Source organism: Arachis hypogaea, chromosome 18 (assembly GCF_003086295.3).
Source record: "Arachis hypogaea cultivar Tifrunner chromosome 18, arahy.Tifrunner.gnm2.J5K5, whole genome shotgun sequence".
Lineage (NCBI taxonomy): Eukaryota > Viridiplantae > Streptophyta > Magnoliopsida > Fabales > Fabaceae > Arachis > Arachis hypogaea.
The window spans coordinates 129,242,732-129,265,992 of NC_092053.1; the positions used below are offsets into that span (position 1 = coordinate 129,242,732).

The 23,261-nt window shown below is 32.7% G+C and overlaps 1 protein-coding gene across 2 annotated transcripts; it reads left to right on the forward strand.

Annotated features, from left to right (window-relative positions):
• The first annotated feature begins 640 nt into the window (after positions 1-640).
• LOC112770977 (pantoate--beta-alanine ligase) lies at positions 641-7,610 on the forward strand. 2 transcript variants are annotated; one of them, XM_025815504.3, is made up of 7 exons: positions 644-948; positions 2,485-2,604; positions 3,905-4,018; positions 4,633-5,276; positions 5,892-6,005; positions 6,144-6,275; positions 7,168-7,610. In XM_025815504.3, the coding sequence occupies exons 4-7, from the start codon at positions 4,707-4,709 to the stop codon at positions 7,303-7,305; spliced, it is 954 nt and encodes a 317-aa protein (XP_025671289.1). In that variant the 5' UTR covers positions 644-948; positions 2,485-2,604; positions 3,905-4,018; positions 4,633-4,706; the 3' UTR covers positions 7,306-7,610. The 2 variants fall into 2 exon arrangements, with proteins under 2 accessions (XP_025671288.1, XP_025671289.1); XM_025815503.3 differs by lacking the exon at positions 3,905-4,018 and having other exon boundaries at positions 641-948.
• The last annotated feature ends 15,651 nt before the right edge of the window (positions 7,611-23,261 follow it).

Here is a 23,261-nt window from a genome sequence, read left to right on the forward strand (position 1 = left end):
CTCGTCCAACCAAAACAAATCAGCAAATAATTTCATTCTTGATGGGATAAAACATTTTTAAATAGAACTAATAAAATTATAATTTGTAATATGCTTTGAACATTTTTCTACTTGCATAATCTACACAAAAAAATTAGTAGAATAAACAATTTTTTTTTATCAAATTTTTAGACAACTAATAAGCACCAATTTTTTAATTTATCTTTTGTGTTTTTGCCGACGGTCACAAGTATTTATTTTTTTTACTAAAGATAGGAGACTCAAACACGTAACCTCTTAATTGAGTATGGAGAGACTATGTCATTTGAACTATTGCTCATTGGCACGGTCACAAGTATTTTAATGAATAAACAAAATTAAAATTATACTTATAAAAAATAAATTTAATATAATAAAATATCCTAATTTTTAAATTTTTGTTAAGTTTTTTTAAAAATTTAACTAAAATTAGTTTTTTTAAAAAATGAATCATTTATTAAATTTGTCATCGAATAATTTTTTAATTTAAATTAGTTCATAAAAAATTTTAAATTAATTGTGTTTGTGCTTTCATTAATTAACAGTTTCTGTTAATATTTTGTCAAGTAAGATGTAAAGTGACAAATTATCACGCATTAAAACGACACCGTTTTAATTATTAGGAGGCCTTGGCTCAAACCACGTCGTTTAGCATTTACCGTAAGCATATCTTCATCTCCTGTCATCACTCTCTGCTCTTCATTCCCTCAACACAAAAGCCTCTCCTCTTTGATCCATGACCTATCATCTTCAGAACGAAGATGAAGCACTCCATGTTTTTCCAATTTCTTCCGCGCTAACCCTCTGCTGCCCTCTTCTCTAATTCACCAACCAACTACCCATCATTTTCTATCCACCAGCAGCCTCCGCCACCGCCTGCAAACTCTGCTGCCGGCACCGGAAAGAACACCGCCTCCTTCAGAAACTTAGGTATGCGTTCTCGTTCTTCATGATTTATAGTGTCTTGTACATTATATCTAAATACAATACACAAAGAATAATTTTCAGTGTCTCTGTTCTATTGTCTCTATCTTAATGTCATGATCTGACCTGTCCACAAAAACAAAAGTAGCCTATTAGTCGTCATTTCTTTTCTGGAACCTAGATTTGGATCTATTATTTTATTTTATCGAAATATTCGTTTTTTTTTTCTCTTCTGTAAATTGAGTTTATTTATTTATAAACTATGGTATTTTGTATGGTGTGTTGTGTCGTTTTCTGGAATGTTAAAACTCTGGCATTAGAATTTCCCTAATGGAATGGGCATTATTGGTTTGTTTCTTCTTCTACTTTTCTTTGCTTCTTTCGATATCTTGATTTCCGATTAATTGATTATTGATGACTTATCTGTTAAGAATTTGGTTTAGTTGAATTTTTAAATTTCTTTGTTCATCTATCTTTTTTATTAGATTAGTTATGGTTTTGCCTCTTTATGAGATGAAAACACAGTTTGTGATTAAGCTTGATTGAATTAGGCAGGAGCTCTTTAATCTTTGTGATTTATTCTGTCCAAATAGAGCCTTTATTTGCTTGTGTATGATTAAACCTTGCTGCTTTGTGACAGAATGAAGTAATTAACATTCTGGAGCCTTAATTTGCTTCTGATTTGCTTGTCATTTGAATTCAATTAAAGACCAATGGAAGGATAAATGCCTTAGTTTGCTTCTGTTTTGCTTGCCATTTAGGTTCACTAGACCATCTTCTGATTTATCTTTTGTTCATGTAAATTGACTCCTTTATGACTATGCTATTTATGACTGCTTGTTAAACCAACCATATTCCTGTCTTCTATTATTGTCTATATTAATTTTATTAATTGCAATATATATTAGAACACGCTGAGTATTATTATTCATTATTGAAAAAGTTGAGAAGAAGAAACATAATCTCTGGATTCACTCTGGTCCCTTTTTGGATTACAAAATAATGGTTTACAATCAAATGATGTTGAGGAAGAAAATGAGACAATGAGTTAAGGAAAAAAAAGGAAGAAAGGTTGAGATATACTTGATGAGACAAAGGGCATCCAAAAACAAATTGTGCTGACTAAAAGATATATTTATATATGTATAAAGGGAATAGATAGGGATGATGGTGATGTCTAGTTATGAGCATTAGATCTTGAAATATATCTTTTAGTCATGAGTTGTATTTTCTGATCCTGTAAGTACTCCAAGTTGATTTTAGCATATTCTACTTGATCCGTCTCTTTACTCCCCTCAATTAGGTTTCCCTTTCAAATAAATGATTGAAATAGTTGAATCATTTTTAATAATTTTTTGTTTTATTTATTTCGTTCCCGATTTGATATCTGGAATTTTTGTTGAATTTGTTGCAAATAGAGATTGAAAGTTGGATCTTCGTTTGCCTTAGGTTGGGATTAGTTATGTTTGTGAACTATTGAAAGTAAGCAATATTCACCACAAGTACTAATTTTTTCTCTTATTCTGGCATATATATGTTTAGGTTGCCATTGCAATTGATCAAATGGATATTAATGGGCATGGTGATGCTGTGGAGAACGTGGGAGATGCTACAGAAATACAAATATAGTGCTAAGAATTTTGCACTCTAAAAAAACTATAGGTAAGAGAAAAAAAAAATTTTCTTTTTGTTTGTGCTAGAAATCTACCTGATTAGTGAACTCCTATTCTGTCTATGCTTGAGGAAAACGAAAATGGTATTTTAAATTGCATAATCGAATCTTGTTGATTTATTGATGTTAACCAATTAGGAAAACCAAGTTTCTGTTCACTTGGAATGTGCATAACATAATGATTTGTCATTTGTTATGCTCTTATCACTAAAATAGATTGCTCTGCTGTGCTTAATACATGTTGGGAATGTGAGTGACAATGGAGTGTTTGTAGGAGATATTGGTGATGATGAATAGGTGGTAATAAAAATGCAAACAATGAGTTATAAGATTCATTACCAGATTTCTTACTTGATATGGTCAAGCAATGATTCAACAAAACTGTTTGGATTTCTCTCACACTCTTCTAACAAAGATTACACAATGTGTGCTCTTAAATGTTGTTTTTCTCCCTTCTCAGCTTAAAGGTCTCCCTTTTATAGAAAAAAGAATTGGGTATTTGAATGTAGGTAGGTTAGAAGATTTCAACATTTGGGGTGCCATTTTCAACATTAGCCTTCATAATGCAGCTGGAACATAGCACATGTGAAGGACAAGGAAAGTGTAGCTGGCCAAACTCGAGTAGTTGGTCAAAACCTAGCACGTGTTTGGGAATTTGGTTAAAATTTGAGGGTTATTGTGATAATTTAGGAAACCCTAAATGCAACAACTCACCTTCCTCAGCCTCCTTTCTTCGGAAAACAGCTTCTTCCCCTCTAATGGTCCCAAAACTCTCCTCTATCTCTCCCTCTCTGCTCTGGGCCGCACTGCTGCCGGAATAACCACCGGAAGTGTGCCACGCACTGCTGTCCAGCTCCACTTCCTCCTTCTCCGTCGTCCCTCTCTGCTATTCTGTCGAACCGAAGCCGCTGCTCGCCTCTGGTTCATTTCTGTTTGTCTGTTCCTGCTTCGTATTCCCTATTTCTTTCCCCTGTTTCAATGTTTCAGTGCTATAAATCTCTCTTCTTCCGTCCTCCTTTACCCCCTTTTTCCATCTTTTATTTCAATTTACATAGATTCATTATGTCTACTTCAAGACAACCAACAGCCCCGACTCTAATTCTCTCTAAGTCATATGTTTTATGTTTTTTGGTGTGTTATGACTAGATGTTATGTTTATATGTTGAATTTGCTGAATTAATTGCATGCCTTGTGAGTAGAAAATTGTTTAAATTGATTAGATATTATAATTTATTACGTATGCAATTTTTCTGCATGTTTTTTTTTGTGCCTATACATGTAATTTTTTAGGTAATCCGCCATTTCTGTCATTTCCCACAATGCCATCTGCATAATTCTATAGCGGATTTTTGGCCCTCGGCCATGAGCATCCATCGGCAATAAAAAGCTATGAATCTGAGCAAGGTATAGGCACGTAATTATTTGTGATAATAAATTTTAAAATAAATGAGTTGGAAAAGATGATGGGTTACCTGAGGTTGCTTGGGTCTGCACCTTAGAAATTGCATGGTATGGTACAAGTACAATGACACTTTTATCAAGTATTTCTTATTAGGTTTTGAATTTTATTTTCATTTTAATTAACCTGATAACAATAACCTTTTTTTTTTCAAAATTTTCCAAATTAAAAAAAAATTGAAAAGCTCCTTTATAACAAGCCAACCCCTCCTCAAAAATCAGAGGGCAGGGTAGAATTTCCATGCCGTTATTTTAGGTTGGGCAGGCCTGCCCACTGTTTAGTGGCGGGCTATGGTGGGCCAAGGCAGGCATGTCCGCTTGTTACACCAACCAACAAGACCAGAAATTTTGCATGTATTAACTTAATTACAAAAAGCTAGCTTTAACAAGAGGATTATTTTGGCACATAAATTCTATCTAAGCATTATATCTAAACTATTTAGATCTCTAACAACTCCAGGAACATATGAGAATATCTAGGCATTGGAATGACTCCAGCATCTTTGCATTTTTCCCAATGCTTTTTCTACATTTTGACTTGAAAACTCTGATCTTTTCAGGAATAGGGGAAAATACACACTTAATTGAGATAATTAGCAAATCACTCCGAGGCTGCTTCCAAACCGCCATCTGAATGGCACCCAAAGAGCCACTGGTGATCTCTAACAAGGACGAGATGAGGAAATGGTCAAGGGCCATGAGATGCCAGGGCAAGGTCATCGGACTTGTGCCTACCATGGGCTACCTTCATGAGGGCCACCTTACTCTTGTCAGAGAAGCTCACAAGCATGCCAATGTTATAGCTGTGTCAATCTATGTAAACCCAGGGCAATTTTCACCAAATGAAGACCTTTCCACATACCCTTCTGACTTTGATGGTGATATCCGAAAGCTTATGTCTGTTCCTGGTGGTGTTGATGTTGTCTTCCATCCCCACAATTTGTATGACTATGGAAATGATAAGAGGAATAGTAATGTTGCAATTGAGGGTGACAAAACGGTGTCTTGTGTTGATCAAGGTGGATTTGGGCATGAAACTTGGGTTAGTGTTGAAAATCTTCAAAAGGGTCTTTGTGGAAATAGCAGACCTATTTTTTTCAGAGGTGTTGCTACCATTGTGACCAAGTTATTTAATATAGTGGAGCCTGATGTAGCTGTCTTTGGAAAAAAAGATTATCAGCAGTGGCGAATTATTCAAAGAATGGTAATAATATGTTGAAAATTCCAATTTTTTCCTGATTTTACACACACACACACCTACAGATTTTAATTATTTGATTAGACTCTGTTAGACATATTTTAAGTGATTAACAATAGTGTTGATATCTGTTCCTGCTACAAAGTAGATGGACTGCAATGATGACTGCTTATTAGATACCCAACTATTGAGAATTTAATTGTGTTTTATTTTATTTAGTTGCCCGGTATACATGTAGCTGGTCTCATCTCTAAGATAAGTTTTATTGTTGTTCTTTACCCAATACATGGGTTGGCAGTGGTTTTCATGTTTTGCATGCATTGGGAATTATCTTATTTGAATGAGTAATCATATCACTTTGTTATTTTGTTTAGACAGACAAACTTTGTTAATAAGCAGGGATCTAAAATCATTTTACATGAGAATGATGCCAATGCTTGAAGAAAGTTTTTCCTTGTCTCAGCTAATAATTTCTACTAAGTGAATTGTAGCATTTTGATTTGGGTGGTTAAACAGTATTGAAGAAAATATTGTCTGCTAGATTGGTTTGATGCTGTACTCGTCGCTATAATTGGATGTTGATTCATACTTCTTACACACTGACTGATTAATTTCTTGTAGGTTCGAGATCTTGATTTTTCCATTAAAATTGTTGGTTCTGAAATAACACGTGAGGATGATGGCTTGGCAATGAGTTCGCGTAATGTGCGCCTTTCTATGAAAGACAGGCAAAATGTATGATTTTAATTTATTCAGATATGTCATCCTTGAGATTTCTAACTTCACTACACCTTATAAAATTGTTAATATCGTTCTCCTAATACCTATAACTAACAACCCCCCCCCCCTTCCTTTTTTTTCAATCCGTTGCAGGCACTATCTATAAATAAATCTTTGTTAAAAGCTAAATCAGCAGCAGCAGGTGGTCAGGTGCATTCTGAGAAGTTGAGAAACTTAGTGGTCCAATGTATTACTGAGGCTGGTGGACAGATTGATTATGTTGAGGTGAGTTCTTGTGTTCAATTAATTTGGATTATTTAATGAGATAATCACATAAACTTTGTTGAATGCGCAGGCAGTCTATAGTTTAATTACATATTCATCTTCAAAAACATTCAGTCTCAGTCAATATATTATTAGATATTTACAAGTGATGTGCAATATGATTATTGCTAAAGATATCCTAGTTGTATAATTGGTCAGGGAAATTTGATTTGCTTTCATTGCTGTTGTCCTTATTCTTTCTATGGATGGTCCTGAGAGTTCATTGGATGATTTAACATGATTATGGTTATAATTATTATTATAAATAACAATGTTGGACAAATTTTTAATATAAAAAAGTTTTTGAGAGAACAAGAGTCTTTGCACCATACATAGATAGAGGGAGTAACGTGAATTGAAAGAATATCCATGCAACTCAAAATGCTGTTTTTCTTTTTTATGCACCAATTTCAGTTAGCAGCAAGATCCATCATCAACACAATTTTCTAGAGTCATGCTGTTGGTGTAATCACATTTCAACTTTTGGGATTTTGCCTTGCTGTCTTAAAAGAATCTATTATTTTCCGTATCTTCAAAAAATAGGGACAATGGACACTATTGCAAAAGTCTCTTGTTTTCTTTCGCTGTCCCTCACTACTGCCAAATACCAAATAGGATACAAAATTAGTTTTTTTTTTTTTTTTTTTTTGGGGTCTTTGCAATCTGTGTCTCTGTCCATGCATTATCCAAACACTAGGGTAATGCCAAAGTTTCTTTGGGGATAGTGTATACTGTGGCTTCCAAAGAATCAATTAAGAACATTGAAAAGACACTTTTGTCTCAAGAAATAGAGAATAGTGAAAAGACATCGACTTAGATGCATGCTAACTAGATAGATGCATTTTTTCTGCAGATTGTTGATCAAGAGAATTTGGAGAAAGTGGAATTTATCAATGGCGGCCCTGTTGTCTTGTGTGTTGCAGCATGGTTTGGGAAAGTGAGACTTATAGACAACATGGAAATTAACTTAAAAATGGATGTGAGAAAATGATATAGTTAAGCTACCATGTCTCATCTTATCTCTCAAGCATGCACCACTTGGTAATAGCCCATGCACAATGAAATTTCCCCCCCTCTTTCTTGGTATGAATTACTCTTCATTACTGGTAGGTTTATTTTGTTTGTTGGCTGATAATAATAGAACACACCGATGGTTATTCTCCGTGACAACAGTGTAATAAAGTCATAAACTATAGAAAGAAAAAAGTTGAAAAAGTATTGTTTGCAAAAGAGAGTTTGTAAATGACAATTGTCGGGAATGTTATACAAGTGTGACTTTTTGTTTTCTTTCTTTAATGGGTAAGCTTTGTTTATGCAAAATTGTTTACATACGTTTAGCACCTGATAATATCACATGGCTACTAGGATCAACATACTTTTCTACGTTCAATACACACCTATTAGGGCTGTTAAACCGGGTCGATCCGCCTAATTTTATTTGTTGTCCGATGGATTGGACAACTTTTAATTTTAGGTATTATAATATATCTACACTACATATTCACTCACAAAACTACAGTAGATCTGTCAGCAGCGTAAATGGACAAGTCTACTTTGTCCGGCAAGACTTCATTTATAGTATGGGCCAGTTTAAAATCACTAGACCAAAACGGACTGCCTTATTTATTTATTTATTTATTTATTTATTTATTTATTTATTTATTTATTTATTTATTTACGCTATGTTTGTTACAGTGGAAAATAGGAGGAATTTGATGAAGGGAAAGAAATAGAAAGAAAATAAATATTTTTACTTGTTTGATTTTGAAAGGATATGTGAAGGAAACATATAACAGTAGCAAAAAGTGATGTGGGATCCAGCAAAAATTTTTCTCTTCGATTAAGACAAGAAAATGAAAGAAAATGAAAGAAAAATTCATTTGGTCATTCTATTTCATCATTTCAAACACATCCATAGAAATTAAATTTCACTTCTAATTTTTTTTTATTTCTTTTCAATCAATTTCTCTCCTTTCTATTTTTTTCCACTCCCAAACAAAGCATTAAAGTAAAAAATGCATCTATTTGAAAAAGCAAAGAAAAAGGTGAAACAAAGTGAGGACAATGGTTATATATAAATTTTGATTGTATCATTTGATTATTATTTTTAGAATATCAAAAATCACGCATGTTATATTTTGAGATAAGTCTCTCCCGAAATTTCAAATATTCAAAGATAATGAATAGACGCCAAAAAAGATAATGAATTTAGTGACCCTCTAGTATTGCTCAATACTATAATTTAATAATTTTGTTCAGGTCCTTTCTCAATGCATTAGTTCTATATATCATCTCTTTTTTTTCAATTTTTTTTTCTATAAGTCCAAATTTTTTTTCCAGACAGTATCTGAAATTCAATAGATGAATAACTAATTCATTGAATATTTAAGTTTTATTTAAAGATTTGTTATTAGTTAATAAATTATTACATATATAAAATAAAATTTAATCTCTCGATATTTATTTAAACTAATTAACTATACCAATTCAAATTAATTTACTTCTTGCTGCCAAGTTAATTTTTTACGGAGTTAATTGTTTTTAGTTAGGGTAGTTAAAATAGGCTAAATCCATCGGGTCAGCCCGTTTATCCATTTAAATAGACAGATTTTATTTCTAAAAGTAAGTCCGTTTAAATTTTGGGTTAAACGGGTTGAGCCCGGTTAACCCGAAAAAAATGATGGATTAAATGGGTTAGTTCGCGGGCTAAATGGGTGGTCCGTTTATTTTTTTTTATATTTTAAAAAAAATAGTACTTTTAGTCAATATTTTTTTCGATTAGACCCGAAATCTGACCCACCAACTAAAAAAAATATTATTTTCAAAAATTTTTGACTTAAAAGTAATATTTTTTGTCAAAATATTTTTTAAAAAATAAAATAAAAGAATAAATAGGCTGACCTGTTTAACCTACGGGTTGACTATAAACGGTCCAAGTTAAAAAATTATGGCTCGCGAATAAAATAAATTTAAACGGTCCAATCAATTTAACTCACAGATTTAACGGACCAGACCTAAATGAACCTAGCCCGTTTAACAGTCCTATTTTTTGTTGTTCTTGTTGGATTTTATTTATTAAGTTATTCAATAATGTACAATAATATATCATCTTATTCTTATTGTCGCATCACAACAACAACGCGTAATAACTTTATCAAGTCACTGTTCCACAACTTTTTCAAGTTTCAACCCTAGAGAACGAACTAGAACACCGACTTAATTAATTTAATTTAGTTTAATCATCAACCGCAACGTATATGAGTAACGTCAACTTTCATGAACCTTAAAAATAAAATATAAATACTTCAATAGTAGTGTCTGAACTTGTGTCATTTAGCATGGAGAATATCTGCTAGAACGTTATTTAATAGTTTTAATTTTAAACCACTGAATGAAGATGCCCGACAAACACTATTTTTAAATATTTTCACAGAGTTCCGAGATAGCGATCATATTATTATTAAGCTATATATGTAACACATTTAGCCTACCTAGAAACATTATATTATGGCTGGTTACCTTTCTAGGACGTACTTTTATTTGTTTATATATATTTTATCTCCTATCTGCTTCATTATTTATAAATACTAATGTATTAATAATTAAAATATAATAAATGCTTTATGTGCTAATTAATAAATAACGAAAAGTTTACCTATACACATATGACAAAACATTGATTCATAAATAAACTATTGAAATGAGAATATCTTTTTTTGCTGTATGCCAACGAATAATTGAGATAAAATTTGAATTTCCTTCGCTAGCTTGGTGCTACTATATCAACTTAATTGATTCTCTCCTTTTGCAGATTGTGGCTCTAGGCAAGAGTTGACTACTAAAAACGAGTAAAATTTAAGATTCTAAACTTTATATTTCATGAAATCGGAGGAATGTTCATAATGTAATATATAACTTTAACTCCACCCTTGCTAGCAAAGGCGGTAAGCGATTGATTGATGAGTAGTCTATACTTTAATAATAATTAATCTTTTATGTATTCTATTTGAAATGGTAATTTTGTATATGATATTTAGTTCTTGATCTTCATTATTTGCTAAATAATTTTAGTTTTATTATCATTGCTAAAAAAAAAAAGAATATATATATATATATAATACAAAGAAATTTCAAAATTTTTCTATTTCTTTAAAATCACTTAAAATCACTTAATTTTTTAGAAATTTTGTTTCTTTTATTTCATAATTATTATCTCATAACCTAAAAGAAAGTCTGAAATGTATGGATATATTCATTTTATGTCGCCATTCACCGGAGTTTCGGTCGCCGGCTCCCCTGTCATCAGGTCACCATCAACCCGTTAGTTCTTTTTATGAAGCACAAATGGGAGAATTTATCCTGTAAGCAGAAGAACTACTAAAGTTGCGCGAAAAGAAGGACTCAAAAGTCTTCTTTATTAAAAAAAATTGTAAAAAAAAGACCTCTCTCTCTCTATATATATATATATATAATACCACGGCTTATTCTTAAATATTCTTTATGAAGTAATAAATAATGTATTTTTTGTTAATTAAATAAATTTATTTTTTATTTATTATATTTTATATACATGGTTAAAATTTAAGATTTAAAAATTAAAATTTAGTTAGGATTTAATTTTAAAATTTAGAATTTAGAGAGAGTGTTTTACTTTTTCTTTCTCTTATTTTTTAATCTTTAATAATAGCAATTTAATTTTCAAAGAGCCTTGTGCTCTTTACTTTTTTCGAAGCATAATTTTTTCCTTTACATACATAAAAGCAGAACACAATAAATATGAAAACAGTTGTGCAAGTTATATTTTAACTACATTTTTGTTTACATATAGCAGTATATGATTATGTTATGCATGTTAAAAAATCAAATATACAACCATAATTAAAAAATTAGTTATCAATTCAATCATTCGTATAAATTAATATTAAAATATAAAATATCAATTAAAATATTAAAACAAAAAATATATTTATATATAAATAAATAGTAACTGATTTTATATATATATATATATATATATATAATATTTTTATAAAATAGTTTACATAATAATACGTAGAAATTTAATTTAATTTATTATTACTATTATTTAAGGAGTAAATCTAAAGTGAGACGGTAAAATATATTCACAATTAAACTAATAAATGTATCATTCATTAAATAATTTAGTGGTGAATTTTTTAATTATTTTTTAGATGAGTTGACTTCATAAATAATGTTTGTTAATAACAATCTCAATTTGAGATATCTAGATACGGCCACCAATTAATAATTACAAACTTTTTGGATGTAGATGTATGTAGTAGGTCAAAATTGCGTTTTAATTTTTTAAATATTTAATTATTTTGTTGATTTTTATAATTTTATCAAATTTTTAATTAAGTCTCTATATTTTTTTAGTTAGATTTTTAAACTGTTTTTAATTTTGTAATTAGGTCTTTTTCATATACAAACGTTAAAATTAACAAAATATTTCTCCCAAAATTTATACGGTCAAATATCTAGTTAGATTTGTTGTGTTAGGGTTTTTTTGACCCTGATAGAGTTTCTTGTGAATCTTAATTTCTAATTTTATTCTATTCTATTCTTTTTTTGTGAATCTTAATCACTAAGAGTTTAGATTTTTTCCAAACATTTTGAGTAAACAGTGAAGTTTCATCCTTCTTTAATATTATAAATCTCTTTTATAACTCCTTCCTATGGCATCACTTGAGATTAGAGTTATGCAGAATCTAGATTTATTTGGAATAGAAGGGGAGGAGATTGTAGTATTGGAGGTGGAAAACGAATGTGAGAGAAAGAGTCGAAATGTATTCTAAAAGCTTAATAGGGAGGCTAATGGCGGACAGAGAGTTTAGCGGAGAGACAACAAAGGGAGGTTTCGGAGTGATCTGGAATCAACCTGAGGGATTTAGAGTTAAAGTGCATGGAGAAAATATATTCTAATTTTTCTTTTCTAAGGAAGCATATGTGATAAGGGTGGAAAGGGGATCTCCATGGCCGTTTAGGAATTATATGATTCACCTTAGAAGATGGCAGCCAGGTATGAAAGTGGATCAGGAGGACTTTACTCGAATTTCAGTATGGATCCAAATGTGGGGATTGCCTGAATTTTGTAAAACAATAACAGCGGCTCGGAGGATTGGTCAAAAGTTGGGGGAGATAATGGAGGAGGCTGATAAATTTGCCATGAGAGGCAAGGAAGACCAGATTATGAAAATAAGGGCTAATATGGATGTGACCAAAACACTACGTCAATCAATAAAAGTAACTAGTTCGGATAATGCAGTTTTTGAAATTATGCTGAAGTATGAAAAATTTGGGATCAATTGTGGTTTTTGTGGTTATATTTAGGGGTGTCATGGATCGGATTCGATCCGCATATCTATGATGTTTATCCGAATCCAATCCGAAAATTGTGGATATGGATTCGATCTGCAAGACTATCGGATCGGATTGCAGACTTTGCGTAGGTATCCGCATATCCGCGTATCCGCAAAAATAAAGAAATAAATAAGTAAATATTTTTTTATATTTTATTTCAACTAATAATTATTATATATGTTGTATTATATTAATTTATTATTTAAGAAAAGTATGTTTAATATTATTTTAAGAGTAAATATATTTAAAAGAATAGAAAAAATGAATTTTATTCATATTTTTTTAATAAAAATAACCTTTTAATAATATTTTTTGTGTTTTGAAGATATATCCGATATCCAATATCCGATTCGCAAATGTGCGGATCGGATCGGATCGAAATTTTGGCCATATCTGATCCGATCCGCGTTCACCCCTAATTATATTGGGCACGAAACAAGAAACTACGAAGAGTGCCAGCAGGATATTAAAGAGAGGTGGAGTAGAGAGCTAAAAGCATACCAGATCGGGTGGAGATTGGAAGAGCAAAAGGAAAATTCATGTAACGACCCAGCTTCTAGCACGTCATGACCAATGCTAGCCGCCAGGCGCTACTACATGGCTTTTCCTAGAGACTCTAGACATTATATTAAATATATACATATGAGCCTGTAGCGCTAATCGAGATCGTGTATCAGATATATAGATATAATAGAATAGGTAATAATTAGACAGATAATATCTACATGAAGCATAGAAAATACATAAAACGAAGTAATATCATACATAAATGCCTAAAGGCTCGTTCAGTACATCATAATTCACACTGGGTTACGTCGTTGCTTATTCATGAAAATATTTACAGACTCCATATTTATACTAACAGGCCTCGACTCACAAGAGTCACCCTAGTTTGGGACCCGTTCTAACTTGTTTTTAGAGATATTTGCAAAAGCACCTAGCCCTCTAAAAGTCTATACAGAGCGAGGGAAAAGACTACTACTACTACTATAACTACTGCTGATCATTGATCCCTGGTAGCTAAAGAAGCACGGAAGTGCTGTGTGGAAGTAAAAGAAGTCGCTCTGACTCTCCGGTAATGCTACTGTTGCTTGCTAGTCCCAAGGCTGGAAACTCAAAGAAGATCTCGCCGGTTTGCATCTGCGGAACGGGAAGTAAGGGGTGAGAACCTAAGGTTCCCAGCAGGGTACTACACAAGAAAAACCTAAGGGGTTCCGCAGCCAAAGTCTAAGGCTTCACGCAATTAGGTCGGTAAGTCACACAAACAAGCACAATCATAAGTATATAGTAGAATAGTAAACGAGCACAAAATACAAGAAGCATGGATAAAACAAAATCACAGGTACAAATAAGCAATCACAAACATAGAGAATGCAGCAACCAAGTATGATGCATGCCTGGTCTTATGCAGGCCATGAGCTCATGCGTCAGTTGACTACCCGCAACCCGACGTTACCTAGGAACTAGTCCTAAATATAGTTTCCCAATTGCATTCGTCCGTGCATACATGTCGATGTGGTTAAGCATACCATCAGTCCGTGACAACAGGCAATCGTCGCAAAGTTTGACACCATAATATACGCACAAAGGAAAAATATAGTTTTAGCAGTTAGTGGGTAATACCCGCCTGCAGACAACCTCTAGCACCTTAGAGTTTACAATTCTTTTTTCGCAGCATATTTCAATAAACTTTATCTCTAAGGGACTTCTCTCTCCTCTTCTTTTTAAATAAAACTTGTGCCTGGTCTCTGCTCTTTAAATCTCAACCTTTGTCATATTTACTATTTTGCTTTAGTACTTTTATATATTTTCAACTTTGCCATTTTGTACGTGACTTCTCTTTTACTGTTTTCTTTAGGCTTTTAGTGACACTTTCACCACTAGTGTTATTACTTTATCATTCTCCTTTCATATTTTTACTAAAAGACCTTCTTACCTTCTATTAAGTTAATTAATAATTTTTTTTTAATTTTGACTTTATATCTAAAATTACTAACATGCCCCTAAGTACTCTAATTTTACCGTTTAACCTGATTTAACGTCAAAATATTACCGGTTTAATCATAATATTTTTCTATGACCAAATTATCTATAATAATTTTAATTAATACCAAATCTATCCTTAGGAACCTAAAAGATCATTTTACCCTTTATTAGTTTACTTACTTATTCTAGTTACCGCTTTTTACCGTTTTACTTCTAACCTTTACTAAAACTTTTATTTAGGCCCAAAATTTTATTGTAATTATAATTTTGACCCAATTAATTTATATAATTACTAATTTATATTTGATAACTCTAAGTTTAGAATTTTACTTATCTTTCAATTAAAGTGCATTTTTAATCCTCTTTTTACCTAAAAATGAGCATAACACCCTTTTTACTTTTATACCTTTGTTTCATAGGATTAAAATCAGTTTTTTAACCTCTTTTTGACCCTTATACACATGCCTTTCATGATCATTTAATGGCTGGATTTTCAGGGGTCAAGTTTTTTATTTTTATCCACTTTTAGTGACTTTTAAGACTTGAAACTTAAACCCCAAGTGCTCCAAATTATTTCAGTGGTTTCATACAATTTTCAGAGGTAAATAACTTCATATATCACTCAAATAACATTCCAAAAATAGAGAAGTATGACTAAATTTTCAGAATTAAGAATCAAGTACAAAATCACCACAAAGTGGCTCATATAAACACCGAAAACAAGCACAAACATATTCTAACTAATCCTAACCCTTACCTCTTATGTAATTCATTTAGTAAACCTTTTACACACTAGAAACGTGCACACAATGTTAGAAACACAGCTGGTGGTGGTGAGTTTCATTTTTGGCCTAAAGTGTCGCAAAAACATCGAAATTCAACCGCTTTGAGCTCGAATCTCTCTAATTAACTCCTTAAGTGTGATCCATGGGTACTTCAAGAGGAGTTCTCTATATATAAAGGAGAGTAGGAATTCATCATATCTACTGTTTTAAAAATAGAAAAGGAAAGGAGAAAGAACAAGAGTTTACCTAGCCGAAATTTTGGTATAAACACAAGGATTAGCGAAAACAGGCAACAGTTTGTGCTTATATGGTTTGAGTCCTTGAAGAACACATGAAGAAAAATGGAAAAAAGAGTTGTAATAGGGTTGGAGCACAGAGAAAAGGTGCAAGAGTTTTCTGTCTTTCTCTCTCAAGAATTCGGTCAAAAGAGTGTAAAAATGTGTAAAGTATTTTGTGAATTTTGTGGCCAATGCTTCCTTAAATAAAAAATCAAAGTCTTACTGAATTTATGGTGGTAAAAGTGGCTGAAATTTTTGTGGTCAAGGGCTGGGCTTCAATGAATAAGGGGCATGAAAACGAGGAAGCCTGGTCAGCGCTTGCATGTCGAGCTTATCCACAATTAACCGCAGTTAGTTACTTGAGGTTAAAAACAGAGCAGAGAGAGGTGAAAGGGTGAGATAGTCTCAGTCTAGAGACTGAGAAGGAGAGACAAGTTACTTGGGTGGCAAGTAAGAAGATTTTGGGTCTCTAGGAGTCGTTTGCGAAATATTAGTCAGAAATTCGGTTCGGAGTAAATTTTACCGTGTGGTAAAATAATTAATGGCTAATATTTATTCTTAAAGGATTAAATCATGAATGGATGGCTAATATAAATCTTGAGATACATTTAGTTTGGTAGAAATTATTTTGACCATTGATTCCGAGGTTTTCGGTTACTAGAGTTTTTCTCGACGCACGCAAAACTGTCACTAAAAGTGAATTTCCGACTCAAAAAATCTCTAGTGAGGAAAATAAACCAATAGTAAGCTAATATTTATTATTTACTAGTCAAACTTGGCTTAGGAGATTAATTATCCTCATAAAGTCAATTTTGACCTTATTAATGACCTTTTTTTATTTAATTTTTTTTCTTTTTCTTTAATTTTCATTTTTTTATTATCGTTGGGTCAGCCTCACTATTTCTTATTGGACTGTAGTTCGAGATTTTATGAAATAAATTAAAAAAAAAACCAGAAAAGTCTTTTTACTAAAAATTGGATTCTTACAATTCACACCCAAATCCACGTGGAAAGGAAACAGGCTTCTCTCAACCTCACAATAAACCTACACCAGTAAGCCTTCTAAAAACCCTTTCTAACCTATCATTCAATGACCATTACTCCAACCGTATCCATAATCCATCAAATTCTCAAATACACCTAAACCAATCCAACAATTTAAAACCATTAGCTCAGTATGATAATTCAAATTCGCTGGAAAACCAAAACATTATTCCATACACTATATCAGAACCAGTTTCAGGAGGTATGAAGAGTTTGATTCAGATAGAAGAAGTAGGGGTGTTTCACATAGGCAGCACGAAGGCAGCACAAAGAGAGGTATTAAAAGAAGTATTAAACAACCAAAAATCAAACATTTGGCGAGAAATATGGAAGTGACAGAGGTAGGGAGTAAGATTATTGGTGTTAAGCAAAATTCGGAGCAGCAAGATGAGTATTTTAATGAAGAAGACTATTTTATCTACTGAATTTTATTTTGAAGAGCTTTAGGGTGCCATCCCAAAAGCGGCACCCCAAGACCCGTGAAGATGATGATGTGGAACTCCCGGGGTTTGAAAAAACCCCTGACAGTTCATAGCATCAAATGGTTATGTAGGACCCATTCCCACGAAGTGGTATTCTTATGCGAGACCAAAAATACTACTTCGTTTGTGGAAAAACAAGGTAGAAAAGTAGGTTCTTAGAGATTTTATTGTGTTGAACCAAGAGGAATAGCGGGAGGGCTGGTATTAATATGGAAGGACGATGAAGATATTAATATTATTCAGCATACTGATTTTTTTATTCATTTCACTTGGAGAGACAATGGCATAACAGAAGTTGGGAGATTTTTGGAGTACATTTGCATAAAAAGGAGGCCCAACGAAACGATCAATATAATCAGATCTTAATATGCTAGAAACAGCTGGAGAAAAATATTTTGATTACTGGTGATTTTAATGCTATCTCAGCCTTTAATGAAAAAGAAGGAGGAAGAATGAAATCTATTCAAGCTTTTCAAAACTTTATTAATGGAGGCAGCCTGGTTGATCTTGGATATGAAGGTAGTATGTTCACTTAGAGTAATAAATAGGTAGAACTTAAAATTATTAGAGAGAGATTGGATAGATATTTGGCCTCTATTCAGTGGAAAAAGAATTACCCAAATGGCTCGGTTGTGCACTTAGATGACACAGGATTTAATCATAGACCACTTCTGATTTCTTTGGATAGAGTAGGATTTAAAACAAAGAGGAGGTTCAGATTTCAGGAAAGATAGTGTGACAGCAAAGAAGCTAGTCATGTGGTGGTAAATTCATGGCAAATGGAGGTTGAAGGTTCTCTGATGTTTATATTGTTCAGCAAGCTTAAACAATGTAGACACAATTTGGTTGCATGACAGAAAAATTCGTCTACTAACTTAAAGAAAAACATTGTTGAATTAACCTCAAAGCTAAATGTAGAGAAGGATAAAGGTGCGGAGACTGACACCACTATGATCTGGGTCTTAGAGGCAAAACTAGAAGATGAATATGAGAGGGAAAAAAGATTTTGGAAAGAAAAGGCCAGGGTGCAATGGTTGCATTGGGGTGATAAGAACACAAAGTTCTTTCATGCCAAATTTTGTATGCAGAGCAGCAAAAACAAATTGCACAGGCTGAAAAGTGATTTGGGTGAGGTTGGTACTAATGCAGAACAAATAGCTAGTATTGCGTAGCAATATTTTGAAAACCTATTTACTACTTCTAACCCAAAGGAACCGACTGAGGAGCTGGAGGGGTTGAATAGAAGGGTAGATAACAATACCAATCAAATGCTAACTAGACCAGTCTTGGATCAAGAAGTCAAAGATGCAGTTGTTTCTATTAATCCTCTCTCGACACCTGAAGAGGACATATTCACTGCAAAATTCTATCAGTTTTTCTGGGACACTATTAAAAGGGATGTTCTCAATGTTGTTCATAGCTTCTTTGAGGGAGGAAAGATGCTCAGAGCCTTCAATCATACACACATATGTTTAATTCTTAAAGTCCCCAACATCAGCAAGATGAACCAAGTGAGGCCTATCAGTATTAGTACTATTTTTTTTATAAAATTATCTCTAAAATTCTGGTGCATAGATTATAACATACTATGAACAGAATCATTAGCGATAATCAAAATGTGTTTATAAAGGGCTGGCTTATTAGTGATAATGTATTGATTGCTCACGAATTTATGCACTTCTTGAAGAATAAGAGGTTTGCGGATGAAGAACTAGCGTTGAAAGTAGATATGAGCAAAGTTTATGACCGGGTTGAATGGAAATTTGTTTGGGCTATTATGAAAAAATTGGATTTTTTGTAGAAGGTGGGTGGAGTAGATGAAGGAATGTGTAACGATTGTTTCCTACTCTGTTGCTGTGAAAGGACAACCTCATGGTTGCTTTAAGCCATGTAGGGGATTGTGACAAGACGACCCCCTTTCTCCTTATCTATTTTTATTCTGTGCAGAGGGACTCTCCCATCTACTCTACAGAGGAGAACAGAGGAATGAGATCAAGGTTGTCAAACTCGCGAGTCTAGGTAAACTCGTGGAGCTGATCTAGACTCGACTCGTAGACTCAACTCGTAGATTCGTACGAGTTTACCTGTTATAAATTTTTTGTAAAAAATATATATATCGTGTATAATATATATATTTACTCAAATATAGACATCAAACTTAACAATTTCAACATCAAAATACATAATAAATTAACATAATGCTACAATTATAACAAGTACTCTAGAACACACATTCAAATCCTTCACAAATCACAAGTATGCATCTAGTTCAACATAAAACACACAGTCACACAATTAAAGCATCATATAACACAATTACACAACCGAAAAAAAAACAACAAAACAACAATTAAATGTTCTAATAAACTAAAAGTCTAAAACTGAAACCTTCCAATATCTTCATCTTCCATGGTATCAACATCATCATTTTCACCATCTTCATCAGAAACATCATTTCTTTCAAGTACAGGTTCGGCATTTTGTATTTTTGTCCCTAAATCAACAAATCAACAAAGTATAAACTAAATAATTAAGAAAAATTATCCACTTATCCTTGTAATAGACGGTTAGAAGAACAAAGAAATACAAATAAGATTCTACTTTAAGGATCATATTGTTGAGGAATTTTACAATGATATAAAAATTACAGCCATGCTAAAGGATAAGATTTTGCTTCAACAAAACATACCAAACTTACATAGTTACATGAAATTCAATTATAACAAGTTAACATTAACAACACGTGAGGGAAGACTTGACTTGAAAAATGAAGAAAAATTTCATAGATACATCAAATAAAAATAAGTAAACAAGATCTGCTCTTGAATACTGAAAAGAAAGCTATAACAGAAATTAGCAGATTCAATAACAACAAATTCATATTTCACTATTTCAGAGTTTCGGATTCAATAACAATTAACAGTCTAACACACACTAACAAATAAGAAGTAACAACTACAAATTTCAAAATGCAGCAATTCAAAACAGATTAAACTCACACTAACAAGTACCAACTACCAAATGCATGAATTGATTCAATTCAGTAACTAATTTATTTTTAAACATACTTGAAGGATGAGATGGCTGAATGGAGTAGGCTCAGCTTAGTAGCTGACACTGGCGTTGGCGCGTTGCTGTGCTGTGCTCCACGATGACCGACGGAAGCGTGGCTGACACTGGCGTTGCTGTGTTGTACTGTGCTCCATGAATATGCGTTCTTCGATGCAGAACAGGGAGCGAGACTGCGAGAGAGTGAGAGTGTGTCAAGATGAATGAGAGAGCGAGAGTGAGAGAATAGTGGTTTGGGGTACGGCAAACGGCAAACGGCAAACGGCAACGAGGGACTGGAGACGGACGGCGGTGAGGGATGGACCGTGGACGACGAAACGCGAAGAAGAAGAGAGCTTGGAGAAGAGAGTGAATGTGAGAAAAGGGGGTTCAGCCGTTTAGGGTTAGTGGGTTGCTGCCTTTCTTTGTTTTTTTTTTGTTGGGTCCAAAACGGTGCTGTTTTGGCGAAAAAAGCCAACCAAAGAAAACTCGCTGACTCGTGAATAAACTCGCAAGTTTGACCGAGTTTACCCGAGTCTACCCAGAAATGAGTTTGTGTCCGAGTTAACTCGATTCCACTACCTAAAATCATAAACTCGTACGAGTTTACAAGTTAACTTGCGAGTTTGACAACAATGAATGAGATCACTGGAATACGTTTGAACTACAGAGGTCCTTACATTGCTCATATATTTTTTGCAAATGATTCAATTATATTCAGTAAGGCAACACCCCAAGTATGTGCTAACATAGCCCAAATTCTACAATCTTATAGTGATGGGGTGAGTGGACAAGTGGTTAATAGTGATCCTTATTTTTCAGTAAAAATACTATTCCTAAAACCCGAGATACTTTATCTGATATTCTCAACATTTCCCATGTTGGGAACCGAGATAAATACTTGGGTTTACCCTCAGTGATACAGAGATCGAAGAAGGCAACCTTCAATTATATTAAGGATCGGGTGGCGAAAAAATTACAGCATTGAAAAAAATCTCTCTTATCAGCTAGCAGTAGAGAAACATTGATTAAAGTCATAGCCACTGCCATTCCGTCATTTCGATATATACGTTGGGGTGTTTCAAGCTACCTGAGACTCTCATAGAGGACATACAACGTATGATAATGAGATTTTGGTAGGGACAAAAGGAGAATGAAAGAAGACAATACTAGATTTGTTGGGATATAATCTGTAGACGTCAAACTGAAGAGGATTAAATTTCAAGGATTTAAAAAGCTTTTACCTAGCTATGCTAGGAAAACAAGGCTAGAGAATCATCTCTTGACCTCACTCTCTATTGGGCAAAATGCTGAAAAGCTAAAAATTTGTTAACAGAATATTCCACGATCCACCGGAATTGCTACCAGAAATTTAACAGAAACAAATGTGGAGAGCTCTTTGGAAGATCCAATGCCCTCCCAAAGCTAAAAATTTTCTCTGGCGTGCTCTTCACAATGGTCTTCCAGTGTGGTGGAATTTGAACCACCAATTTCCAACAGTTTCACCACAATGTCCTAGATACCTAAATTCTTCCGAATCGGTGACCAATTGCTTGGCCTCATGCTCTTAATTAAGACAAGTATGATGTTTGGCAAGGATCCAACCATCAGAAATAGCAAGGGATGACGATATATTCTGAAAACGGTGGGTGCATGTGAGTGAAAGGATAATGGGAGAAGAGGGAGAAAACAGAAAAATAGCAAATGCAGCCTTCACCCTTTGGCAAATCTAGAAAGTGTATAATATATATGAAGATCTTCATAGACAAGAGCTTCTCTCTTTTTGAGATTTTTTCCATAGCAGATAGGATGGAAGGGGAATTTGCTGCAAGGACGCTATGTAACTATTGAATTCTTAGTCTCGATTGTTCTAAAATATGTAATGTGAGAGTGTCCCGTTTTATTTTTTTTATTATTGTGTTGTTTAAAATTGAACCATCTCTATTTATTGCTTAATTCTTGCAATCAATAATATTATATTCTACTTTTGATAAAAAAAAAATCTAATTAAATTTTTAATTGTGAATACCTTTAATTTATAAAAAAATATATAATTAATTATAATATTTTTTATACTAAAAAAACTTAATTATAAAATTAACAACACCTCTCTGCAAAAGGCAGATTGCTATTTTGCAACAATCAGTTTATTTTTTTTCTTCTTTACTAGATGTGTATTGTATTTTACAGATATGTAAAGTTATAGGTCCACATCTATATATAACACACCATACACCTATATATTTGAATCCCACCACCTTTACTCTATTATTAAATTAATTTCTGTAAATAGACGCCGGACACTAGTAAAAAAAAACTAAAAATAGTAAAAATAAAACGCAAACGCTTGACGCATAGTGTGGTGTGAAACCAACTTCTTCTTTTTCCTTTCTTCTTCTTTTTGATTTTCTTAAATTAATGGGAAAAGAGATAACCCACCGGTGTTCTCCATTTCTGAAACATACAAAAGTAAATGAACTTTCTTCTAAAGGAAAAAAAAAAAAAAGACACGGAAAAAGAGTAAATGAATTTTATTAGTGTACTTTGATAAGTAGCATATTGGTGAGTAGTGTTTCTTCAATTGATAAAATTTTAATAGCAAATTGCATGAATAGATATAGTTATTTTATGAAAATTTATAGTATTATATTTTTTTTCAAATTTTATTAATATTAATCACAAAATATGAAAAGAAATATTAACAGAAGATGTTTTATATATACAAAAACATGTGCTATATGTATATATACTATTTATTCTTTTTATAACTGTAAATCTATTTTATTATAAGCCAATGAGTAATAGCTCAAATAGCATAGTCTCCCTATACTTAATTAAGAGCTTGTGGGTTTGAGTCTCATATCTTTGGTAAAAAAAAATCTATTTTATTATAAATATAAATTTGATTAAATTAGATTTTAGTTATGAAGTTTTATTATAATT